The 12,074-nt window shown below is 43.5% G+C and overlaps 1 protein-coding gene across 1 annotated transcript; it reads right to left on the reverse strand.

Annotated features, from left to right (window-relative positions):
• Nucleotides 1-843: 843 nt before the first annotated feature.
• On the reverse strand, nt 844-11,956 carry LOC310764996 (lanosterol synthase-like). Its single transcript, XM_083619395.1, has 12 exons — nt 11,915-11,956; nt 11,111-11,164; nt 10,659-10,730; nt 9,950-10,000; nt 9,554-9,703; nt 8,448-8,544; nt 7,356-7,461; nt 6,564-6,629; nt 4,364-4,444; nt 3,855-4,025; nt 2,803-2,881; nt 844-1,895 (listed from the first exon to the last, which is right to left on the reverse strand). Exons 1-12 carry the CDS (start codon nt 11,939-11,941, stop codon nt 1,716-1,718), a joined length of 1,134 nt encoding a protein of 377 aa, XP_083475521.1. The 5' UTR covers nt 11,942-11,956; the 3' UTR covers nt 844-1,715.
• Nucleotides 11,957-12,074: the final 118 nt, after the last annotated feature.

The raw sequence follows: 12,074 nt of genomic DNA on the forward strand, positions 1-12,074 counted from the left end.
GCTTCCTCCAAAGATGTGTGTATAGATTTGTTCAAGGTCGAACTCTTAGCTATGCTATCTGAACCATCTACCCTAGTGCACTATGAATGCTTACACAACCTAACATGGAAATTCCCCAAAATGGAGACTATATCCACATAGGGAAGGAAGAGAATTGTATCATATGCAGAAATTGTGAGAGTGCCTTTCTGAAGTGATGGCACTTTCTGCAAGCTGCCAAGCACTTGAGATCCATAAAAATGTATTTATCGGTATCTTAAAACTTGGCTAGGAGAGTGGAAGGGTAAAAGAAAAATCTGAGAAATCTGGCCCCGCAGCAAACCAGAAGAACAAGTAACTTTATCCCTTGCTCCACTGCAACAGCGCTCTGCTGTTAAGAGCTTTTTTGGATGTTCATAGTTGCATCAAGCACAAAGCATTTCTAGAGATCAGCTCACTATTAAGTATTGGGAGAATCCATCCTACACTCATACAGCTTCAGATTAAGAGGTGATTGCAAGACAAATGCATTAGGTTGATAGAACCAGTATTATATGCTTTATGCCAGAATGTTTTAATCTGGGGGTAAAGCCAAACTGGTTAGTTTGCAATGCATTGTATTCCCACTATTAATCACTGTCAGGGATCCCGTTTGCTCAGTGCTGTCAATGCAGTCTAAACATTACTTTTTTGAGGAATTAATCTTATTCAAAGATCTACAGGGCTGTCTCCCTGTTTGAACACCACTGTCTCATGCTGAGATCCTGCGCTGTGCATCCATGAACCTACTAGGAAAACCTACTAGGAATTGATTATCTCTTGCTTTCAAATACTTAATTTCAGAATCACTATTCCCCCTGTGCACATGTATACTTTTTTTGGATTTTGATGCAAACAATCAATCTCCTTTATTGGCATAGAAAAAGTGCATTGTATACATGGATCAGAACACAACACAGAGAACAAAGCATAGTAGGAGATACTTTAGAATAAAACTGTCCAGACATCATGAGGTACAAAAATGGCTCTTAAGACCTATGGTAACGTCATTTCATGGCATCTCTCAAAAATCCTGCCACATTCTCCACTACAATTATTCAGCAGAAAAGACCCCCTGGAAGAGTCAGTGCGATAAATCCCCTCCTTCAATAAGGGGACCAAATACTTAGCAGAGGGGTCAGCAACCTTTTTCAGCTGTGGGCCGGTCCACCATCCCTCAGACCATGTGGTGGGCTGGACAATATTTTTTTTGTGGGGGGGGATGAACGAATACCAGGCAGGCCCCACAAATAACCCAGAGGTGCTGGGCTTCATTGATAGTGGAGGGTGGGGAATATCCTGTACCTTCAAAATGTTGCCTAACGGTATCCCCACTGAATCCACCTATTAAAGGGAGAGCAACATATCTTGAATTTTCCACACCCTCTGTTATTCCTCCTCAAGAACACAAATTTAAGCTGTATTTTGCTGTGTGTAGGAATGTGGATCGTGGTTATGAATCGCTCAGTGGGCAAAGCCTTTTCTAAATTTCTGTTGCCAATAAGGGATTTGAAGTGGTGCAAATCGCTGCCAGGAAATTAAGCTAACGTGCTTCTTTGTCCACTTTCTTTGGGTCGTGTTTGTGCATTTCAAAGTGCAATTGTGCTACAAGGGGAATATCAGCCAAGAGAGAAAAGAACTGGGTGATGTTGAGAAGGATGAAATCCAAGCTCTCAGGAATGACTGTGCACCTCTGTTCAGCACCCTCCATTCTGACTCTGCTCTGAATGCACAGATCCATTCTTCAGGAGTCCTTTAGCGACAGGGCTGCTGGGATATAGCCGGGAAAAGCGGGCAAGTGCAAAGATAGGGAAGATGATTCGGTAGGCATTGTAATGCAGAGTACCAGATTTGTAGAATGCTGTAGCGATGTCACCCTGAGGAGAAGCAAGAGAGAAATTCCTGAACAACCGACATGCAGTCTTCTGTCCTGACTTCATGGTGACTGAGAACCCAGTTGTATGATCACTGTAACCTCTTTTAAGAGCAGCAGTCACATACAGTATCACTGAGCTTTTGGCTGGCAAACAAGACTCTGGAAGCAGGAATCAGAGACCAGAGCCAATTAAAATGTAGAAAAGGCAACTAAAGACATTGTGGCATCTCAGACAGAATATCCAAATGGTTCCATGATTAAAAAATAAAATAATTAGCTGGCAGTCTATGGCTTTTTAAGGGCACCCCTCTGACCTGCCACATCTAACAGTAGGGCCAGCTGTGTCCTGTGCTCTGATACCACACAAACTCAATCCTGATGGCACATTTTGATGCCACAGCAGTAACAAGAAAGGTGCATGAATCACTTGGGTGCCTAAGGCAACAGAATACTTCCCACAGGAACATCAGAGTGTTCAATAGAGGGAGAATATGGGAAGCACTTGTAAGATCTCACCTGCCAATGCCACACAAGTGTCCATGTGTGTCCACAATACATTGCCGCCATCTACGAAAAGCATCTTTATGACAGCAACAATGCCAATGAGAGTACATTCTGATCTGCCTCATTTAGTAAGTGAGGGGTGGAAAACTTTTGATCCTCCCTATATTGCTGAATTGCAACTCCCATCATCCCTGTCTATTGCCTGTGTAGGCTGGAAGGCAACAACTTAGCCACCCCCACTCTCAGTACTTGGTGGGAAATGCTCTGCGTTCATTCATTTTACATATATTTGGAGGACATGATCCATTTCATAGCTGGCTGAAATATACTGTTTCTGTGAACCTTTAAAGTATATTGCTATGAGGATATTTGATTAGGAAAAGAAATTAAAAGTATTAACACACCTGAGGCCACTCCCCAATCGATGTCTGTCTGTCAATCAAAACTTGTATTCCTCTTTCCAGAACCCGAACATCAGGATATCTGCAAAGCCACAAAAATACTGGACATTAGTTTTGTTAACAGCACCCAGTGAGGGCTGGGGGCTGGAGCGAGGGGAAAGCCTATCAGTTTTCTTCTGGGAAGAAGCTTATATGACTACAATTTCTTTTTAAAAGAAAGAAACCCTCATGGGCTCACAGAAACTCAATGGGTCCCCCTAGGGGAAAGACCTGTAAGTGCATGAGTCCTTCACACAAGTTCCAAAAAGTGAAGCAGCTAAAGAAATGAAATTTCTCCACCTCTGCCCTTAAGACGGCCTTAACTGCCTCTTTGTTTGGCATTATTTCAATTGTTTGGACTAAGAAGCACCTGAGAACATCTACATATCAAGCTGCAGGAAAATTCAGTCCTCTGTAAGTTTACAAAAGCTAGCTATGCAGCATGAGGGACACAACATGTGAGAGGGAAGTCTGTGGCCTGTTTTTCCATAGGTTTTCAACGGAGTAATGGCACCCAATGAAAATAAGCACAACCAAAGATACTTCCAGAAGCAGGCGCCTCTTGTAATGGAGGATTAGGCTGCAAACACACCGTAGGTTTAGAGCAAATTACTTCCTACAAGGAATCCTGGGAACTGCAGCTCTGTGAAGGATAAAGTGCAGTTCCCAGGATTCTCTAGGGAAAGTCATGTGCTTTAAAGGTACACAGCTCACTGCTTTTGGGTGCTGGTAGCTCCATCTCCCACAGCTAGCCTGCTTCAGCCAACAGGCCCAGAACAAATTTATGCAAGTGATGCAATGCACTCATAGTGAATGGATAATGTGTTTTTGTGAAAAAAGACTTTGGAGGAAATGGACTTGGGGCAGATCAGCCCCCTCTTGCCAAACCCCATGAACTTAGAAGCATGTTTCTTTAGCACGCCTTAATTGGTTTGTCTAACTGCTGCAGAAACCACTTGGGCAAAAGCAGACAGAAGCCTTTGCTAAGGTAGGTAACTGCCATCTTCTGTGCTTACCTAACAGCCATCAGCCCCAACAGAGCCCAGGAGGTTTGGTGGATCTGGGAAACAGTGTGCTGAATATATTTGCGAAACCTGTAGGATTCAAATTCCTCTCCCCAGCCACCGTCTTCCATTTGCTTGGAGACTAAGAATTCACAGGCTTTGGTCACTTCCTTGCATGCCTCCCTAGAAAATATGAGAGGGGATGAGAGAGAAAATAGCCCATGAGATGCCTCATTGGGTTTTGTTCCACTGTTGGCCTTGACTGCATCCAAAGAATCTCATGCACAATTACCTGCAGGTAAGGCCCACTAAGCTCAGCTGGATTTACTTCTGAGTAAGCATGCATAAGGGCTGGCGCTGTCAATATTATATGCACATGACTCCCCTGCCTTTGATATTTTGGGTGGAGGAGCCTGACGGTCTCTCCACTTCACACCCCCCCCCCGAAGCTCAGCTCCATCAAGGGCTCCCAGCAGAGCAACATTCATACTAATCTTCTACCCGAAAGGCTGCTTACTCACCCACCACGGTAGATGTATCCCATACATGCAAATGCCTCTAGTCCAAACCAGGTGCCATATGTGAAGCATACGCCCCATCGCCTGTCAGGGAGGAAAAACCCATCAGCCGCTGAATGAAAGATACTGAGACAAATGAGAGACTACACCCTTTGAGTATACCCTTCCATTCACTGTTTGTTTCATAGAATCATAGAGGTGGAAGGGACCATGAGGGTCATCTAGTCCATGGGTAGGCAAACTAAGGCCCAGGGGTCGGATCCGGCCCAATCACCTTCCTGGCCCGCTGATGGTCCAGGAATCAGCATGTTTTTACATGAGTAGTATGTCTCCTTTTATTTAAAATGCATCTCTGGGTTATTTGTGGGGAATAGGAATTCATTCTCCCCCCCCCCAAAAAAATATAGTCTGGCCCCCCACAAGTCTAGGGGACTGCTGAAAAAGTTTGCTGACCCCTGATCTAGTCCAACCCCCTGCAATGCGAGAATCTTTTGAATTTCATGTTCCTAGTCAAAGTCAGAATCTCTTATTGCTATATAACTTTTTATTTTATTTTTTTCTTGTTGTACATTTAACTAGATCTAATTTATATAACCAATTATTTTTCTTACTGGCTGTAGATCTAAGGGTGTGAATTCTCATGATGACTCATGAAGGGATCAGTATGGGATCAGTACATAGTGTTACCAACAGTACAGTATGTTTTCTCTCTAAGCCTAATGATAATGTGAAGGTTTGTGCAACTACCTAATGCAACTACATTGTTAAAAGACTGCTCAGTTGAACGGTCACAAAATCCTGCCTCAGAACAGACATAGATTTACTGAGGGTGGAAAAAGCTGCTGATGCCTAGATATTGGTACTACATTTTAGGCTGCTGGTTTCAAATCACTCCTCAGACAGGCTAACATCAGTTATTTGTTGTGAAAAAGACCCCTAACTGCCCTCTTAGCTGTCACATGCTGAATTTGCCTATTTCATGCATCAGGGTTAAGTCTGATCCAGCTCTGTTTATTTTTAGGATCTCATTGCATCAAAAAAGAGGCTGCATACTCATCCTTTCATTCCCGTGCATAGAGTTAGGCTGCAGCATTCACCTCCACAGCGAGAAGGCAATTCTGTGCATTTATGAGAAATCCCGTTCCTTGCTTGTGTTTTACCCTCCATCCCAAAATAGTTTCATATTTGTAGATCATACCAAAAGAGCAAGCTGTTGCCAGTGCAAATGCAGATAAACAGGACTGTGCCTGTGATTGGTCACCTCAAGACACAGGTCAACCAAACTGACCACCCTCCCCAGGCCACCAAATGAAAGTTCTATGCTTGTCTGCCCCCATCTGGACTTCTGGACAGAATCTTCTACCCAAACCCCTTTACCAGGGTTCCCTGAGATAAGGCACCAAATGAAGGGGGTGATGCACCATTTTACCCCCCAAGAAATAGACCAAAAATTCATCCCATGCCTTATCCACTGAAAGTTGTGACAATTGCTATGAGAAGGCAAAACCACCAATTGGGCCCAATTTGTCTGCATGCAAATTCCTTCCTGGTCCTGAAAACAGTGACCGATTATCTCCACAGCAAGGTCCTCCATACACATTGCCCACTTACCTCAAAGGCAATGCCAATTTTTAGGTGGGTGGGATGATCAGCTGCCAACTATGTTGCTGGCTCCCAGTGCAGATGGCTTAAATACTCCAGCGGAGGACTGGAGTGAACCCTCAGTATCTATCTCTGCTGCTGAAGCCCCACTCCACTGTCAGGTCACTATTGGCCAATTTATATTTTAAAAATTGACAGGCGTTCCCATCATCCCCTCTGGTCAGTTGAAGAAAACAATTGGCCATGAAGAACAAAGGACCTGCCCCATCCACGTCCCCCGAGGGGTTGCACTGGGCCACAATCATAGGCCGTATCAACATAGGACAGCTGACTGTCAACTACACTACAAGTGGTCAGCTGATCCACAGCACTTCGTCTACTAGGATGACACACCAGCTGAAACAACGAAACAGCGTGTTGCATTAGCTAGTTCTCTCCTTTTTATCTGTCAAACTGTTGTGTAGGAAAGACATTCAAAAGGTGAAGGTTTCCACAGCTCAGTCAGCAAAGTCATTCTTTGAGAACACTATGTATGCATTCAGAAACTCCGCCAACCAGTGCCACAGTCAAGTTCAGTGTGGGATATTTGTAAGCCACTCACCCTAACCAGGAGCCATCAGCTTTCTGCATATTACGACAAAACTGCAAAGCCTTATTTAGAGTATCACTGAGAAGAAAAACAAAGGAGTCTTCTTACATTTCAAGCTAAACAGACAATAATTAACCCAAGTCCCTTGTAGCAATGGCATTCAGCCGCCTAAAGTAGCCTTCGACTTTTTCGGAACTTGGACCCACCCCAAACATGCATTTAGTGGCCCACTTCTTAATGTTTTGATGACGTTAGTGTTGCTATTGTGACCCACCTTAGAGCAGGCTGTGATCCAGTAGTGGTCCTGCCAGCCTCCCAGGTGATGGCTAATTAAGATCAAGAGTGTTCCTCATCAGTCTTTGTTTAAACCACCAGCAACAACTTTACATACTGTATCACTTCTATGTTGGAAATAACATGTATGCTGTAAGTTACATGTACATAAACATTTTTGGAGGGGTAGCTGTCCTGGTTTGCTGCAGCAAAAACAACTAAGAGTCTTGTGCCACCTTAAAGCCTAACACATTTTATTGTGGCAAAAGTTTTTATGGACTGGAGTCCACTTCAGATGTACCGTGTGATCATTAGTTGCCAGGTATGTAAGCAGATGGAGGTATATGTATATATTTTAAATAATGACTGGAGTTGCAATCAAATACAAAAAAAAATTCAGTCTTTGCAACTCCTGAGCTCTTAACATGGAATATTCTATTAGAATACAGAATTCAAGACTATAGAATATGAATTCATGCTGTAACAATAATATCCTTCTCAGCTTCTGGGGATTTTCCCCCATACCTTTACCTGATTTCATCTTCCCGGTGATTTGGGAATCTTTTCCCAAAATGTTTCAATCCCTGCATTACTGACGAAGTACATTCTGTATAGGTGTGGTCGACCATACAATCAGCTGAAAATCATAGAGTGAAGTATTTTACTTTATGTTTCAAGGTGGCTTACAGATTTATAAAATGCTAGCATCCCCGAAAATATCCTTTAAAAGGGAGCCAAAACCTAGCAGTTTAAACAGCAGGAGGAAAAAAAAAAACCTCTATAAAAACAACAGTCAAAATGTCAGCCCTTTGCCCACCAAAAGCTTATCAGGAAAACCGGTCATGCATTTTGTGTAGAGGACTATCAACGAGATCCTTCTTTGTCTAGATCAGGGGTGGGCAACCTGCATCCAGAGGGTCACATACAGACCTCAGCCTATTTTTAGAAGTGCAGGAAGAGCCCGAAGGGAGAGGAAGATGGTGGTGGAGGTGAAACAGATGGGGTGATATGAGAGGAAATCCCTTTGCAAGCAAACAGTTGAGAACCCTGCAAGAATTATTGGTCTCTCCCCTAGCAGCCTGTTGGGCACAGAGCAAAAGAGAGAGAGGAAGAGAAGAGGGTGTGGCAAAAGGAGGGAGAGATTGCTCTGGCCACACTCCCTGCTGGCATGCAGTTCACAGCAGAATACCCTCAAGGGAAAGTGTCCCCTCCCTGAAGGCTGTGAGGTGGTGGGGTCATCCTGGGAGAGGTGGCTTCAGAGTTTTGACAGTCAGACGATGTGTGATGTGAGGAGACCATTGATTTCTAGCTGACTTTGTGTACCTGTTTATCATTTTGGTTCCATGGTCAGAGCCACATGGACTGTCCGTATCACGCCATCTTTGTTCTGCCTGTTCCAGAAACCAACCACCAGCCTGCCTTAGAACACCTCCCCTATCAGTACCTACAGTGGACTCTGACAACGTGAACAATTGCCAAGGTCCTATGGCCAAAACAAACTGCCTTCAAACATGTGACTTCAGTTCATGGTCTCTATCCCCAAAACTATGAAATTGTAAAGAGAACCAGAATTCACAAAAGATTCCCATTTAAGTTGTTCTGATATCAAGGCTGTGTTCTTACCATATATCTCTGTGCAGTTCATTATCTCCAGTAGCCTACTCCCTCGTCTGGTTTCATAAGAAGCAAAACCACCATCAGAATTTCGCATGCTCAGAATCTGCAAAAAAGTACAAGTGCGATGGGGGGCGGGGAGAGGGTTTAAGAACAGGCATGGTGTTCCTTGTCCTACTTGCAGAGGAACATGGCTGGTCGCTCCTGTCCAGCCCCACCAGCCACTCCTGTGCCCCTTCCTCACTTGCCTTTTTTATAAACTAAAAAACCCCAAATGTTATGGAGGAGATCCTCCAACTCCTTCATCATTTTAGTTGCCCCTTTCTCTGCAAGAATTCCCATGATTCATGTGGCCATTTTCTGTTTTTCAAGTCTGGATAGATTCCTGCTGTTTCAGACTTTGCCACAAGCACCAAATGCAATTCAGGCGCCACTCCACCCGGCTACAATGGTGTGTAAAATCAGAGTCTGTGCTCTTGACAAACCAATCTCTTTATTTTAAGTGGAACTAAACAAAAGGAGAGTGGCTCGCCGTATATATGTAGTCGTGCCAGTTGGCCCTCTCTCACCATATTAGGCCAATGGAGAACTCAGTGGATGGGGAGATTCTGTTGTTCTAGCAAACCCTAGAAAGTGTCATTGCTCCTCATGACTATGATGAGGATTCCAGGACAAAATTTGCTAATTTGCACTGTATCTCCAAATTACTACTGTAGGAACAGAGATTAACCGATTATGTATTTGACTTCAAATTGTAAGTAAAGTGTAATGATGCAATAGCTACTTTCTAATGAACAAGATCAATGGTCCATCTGTTGTCAATCCTAAAGCCCAGTGAGCTTTCAATCCAGCTTACTGGGGGAGATTGCTCTCAGTCCTGCTACCTTACAACCCTTTACCTGAGCTTAAGGAACTCAAACTTCAAGACTGATCATCCTTCACAGAGGATACAATGCTGCCATAGGGACACTTCCACCAATTGTCTTAGCCTACGGTCCCACAAAGCCAATATTCTCCTCAGCACTATTACTGAATGCTAGATGACCTCAGTCTCCCCACAATAGCTTCCTCCTGCCTGCTTCCCATTTTCTCTTCTGGGCTTTCCCCCTTCTCACCACATTGACAGCATCAAAGAGGCGCTGAGGTGCCACATGATCGTCTATGAAGGGGCATTTTTCCTCCAGCAGCATCAATGTCCTCATGGCCTCAGCAGTGCAGTCACTGACTATCCAGTCATTCTCTCGATTGCTGAAGGGGAATCCACCCTGGGTATTGAAGAAAATATATTAGGACTCCTTGGGCAGCCATCAGTGTAGAATAATCTCCTCCCAAAAAGATCCCAATAAAGCAACCAGAGATTTGACGGGTGATCCATATTTCTTCTTCAGGACACTAGACTAGATGGGCCCTGGCCTAAACCAGCAGGCTCCTTAGGTTCTCAGAATTAACACTTAAAGACTCTTTTTTTGCTGGCTATGGGTCACACAGACAGGACACAATTCTGGATGTACCTTGTTCATCTGGCGATAATATCTCTGGTAGTTAGGTGGGTTATCTATAATCTGAAAAACAGATTAGCAGCATATTAATAAAAGATAATCAGAATATATTTATAACCAGAGAAAGCCAGTGTGGCATAACAGTTTGAGTGCTGGACCTGAGAGACCAGGATGCCAATCCCTGCTTCCTCTCAGCCTAAAATTCCTCACAGTGTTGTTGTGTGGATTCAGTAAGGAGGAAGAAAACCATGTATGCCACCTTAAGCTCCTTGGAGAAGAAGATGGGCTATGCAATAATTAACAAACAATAGAAAAGAATAAATAAATTAACTCAGTCAGAAATATGTTCTGTAATTTAGAAGACAGAATATGGCTACAACCTGATGCAATGGCAGCACATAGGGTTGTGTCCGGTGCTAACGCTACTCAAAGCAAACTCACTGAAATTTATGAACTCAAATTGGGCAGGTTTATTAACCTGAATTGGTTTGCTCTGAATAGGATTCATACTGCGTACAACCCATAGTATCAGTTGAGGTAAATTGCAGTGGATATACAAGGTTTTACACAGGACTGAAGTCACACTATAAAACCGAATTGATATTACTTGTCAATGTTACCTTGCAAAAAGAGACAAGTGTTTCCCCCCTGAGTCTTTTGCTGAGACAGCTGAAAGCAGTATTGAGTTCCTGTGTATGTTATTCCAAGATCTGTGCTTTACCTGAGAGGCTTTCAAGAATTCATGGGCTTTTTTCAGACAGGATGCATAGTCAGGATTGTTCTGAACCCCAGCCTAGAAAAAGACAGAAGTTATGCTTAAGGATTCTGACCCAGGAAAGTCACAGAGAAAATCTCAGACACTTACACAAAAGCATCACTTCGGACAGCCACAAAAATAAATGCAATTTCTTCAGGGATAACTTCAGTGTTACAAAAGGAATACTCAGTGTGTGGATTTCTGGACCTCATGTCCTAAGAATCACCTGGAGAACATGCCTTTCTTGGTTAACCATGACAGGCATACGAGGTGTTCGGATCTCGTAATGTGTGTGCTTTGGTTAAATAATGAACACACACTCTCTACATGCCAGTTCATTCATCTAAAATATATATGTAAATGGAAATTATTGTGGAAAGAACAAAAGCAGAAGATTTGACAATATGAAATGATACCTCCAAGAAGCCTTGAATGGCAAATGATGTATCCCAGGTCTGTGATCCCATGACCTGATATAAAAAAAGGAAGAACAGTTTTGACCATTAGATCAGGGGTGGAGAACCAATGGTCTGGGATCTAAAGGCAGTCCTCTCTAACCAGCCCTTTGGATGCTTCCCCAGTCATGTCCACTTCCCAGCCTACACGCTCCCCAACTGGCCTTGCTCTGCACCCTCCTTAGGGGCTGGAATGTCTCATGGAACTGTGATAAGCCCTCCTGCTTAACTGAGTAGAAGATGGGGAAAGATGTGGGTGGACTGGTGTGGAAGCCTCTGAAATTTGTGTGGTCAGAATTGTGTGGGAGTGGTGAAGAATTGGTTTCCTCCCATTTTTATTTTATAATACACTATTTTAAAAGAAAGCAAGAGCACTGGGAGTAAATCAGTAACTAAAGGGCTCTTCTGCACCTTCGCTTGGCCCTCGTTTTGATTGTATTGTGTACTGATCAATTCCTCTTGTTCTCTCAGTTAAGCAGCATGTGTTTTGGGATTCTTGGCACATCAGATAAGATCTGAATCAGCATTTTAAAAAGGTGCTACATGATCTGGTATTATCTTACATCTTATCTCCTAGCCCTAACCCTGGGGTGAAGCTACACTTTATGCAGGAGAGCCATGACTGGATCTCCTGATATTTTGATATTCACTTCAAATAAGCTGGTGCTGTCAGGCAAGGAGAAGACAGCTGAGCTTCAGAGTCACCAAAGCAATGCAAATTGCAGCCCATAATATTTCCCAACATATTGGTTCACACTATTGTACCTTTATTAACATACCATCTTGTCCCATCCTGCAGAGATATAAAAAGCAGAGATTATAGCAGACACAAGACCATGTAGTTACCTATCTGCATTGCATAATAGGAGACCCAAATCATCCTGATATCTCTTCCATACAACACCATGAGTGAGGCATGGGTGTG

Source organism: Podarcis filfolensis (assembly GCF_964270895.1).
Source record: "Podarcis filfolensis genome assembly, chromosome: 6".
Lineage (NCBI taxonomy): Eukaryota > Metazoa > Chordata > Lepidosauria > Squamata > Lacertidae > Podarcis > Podarcis filfolensis.

Excerpts from the sequence above, each read along its gene's own strand:
- LOC310764996 (XM_083619395.1), bottom strand. The coding sequence starts at position 11,941 with ATGGGACAAGATGGTATGTTAATAAAG. Across the intron at positions 4,026-4,363 it reads GGATACATCTACCGTGGTGG|GGAGGCATGCAAGGAAGTGA; the intron begins GTGAGTAAGCAG and ends CATATTTTCTAG. Across the intron at positions 2,882-3,854 it reads TTGGGGCTGATGGCTGTTAG|ATATCCTGATGTTCGGGTTC; the intron begins GTAAGCACAGAA and ends GTGGCTTTGCAG.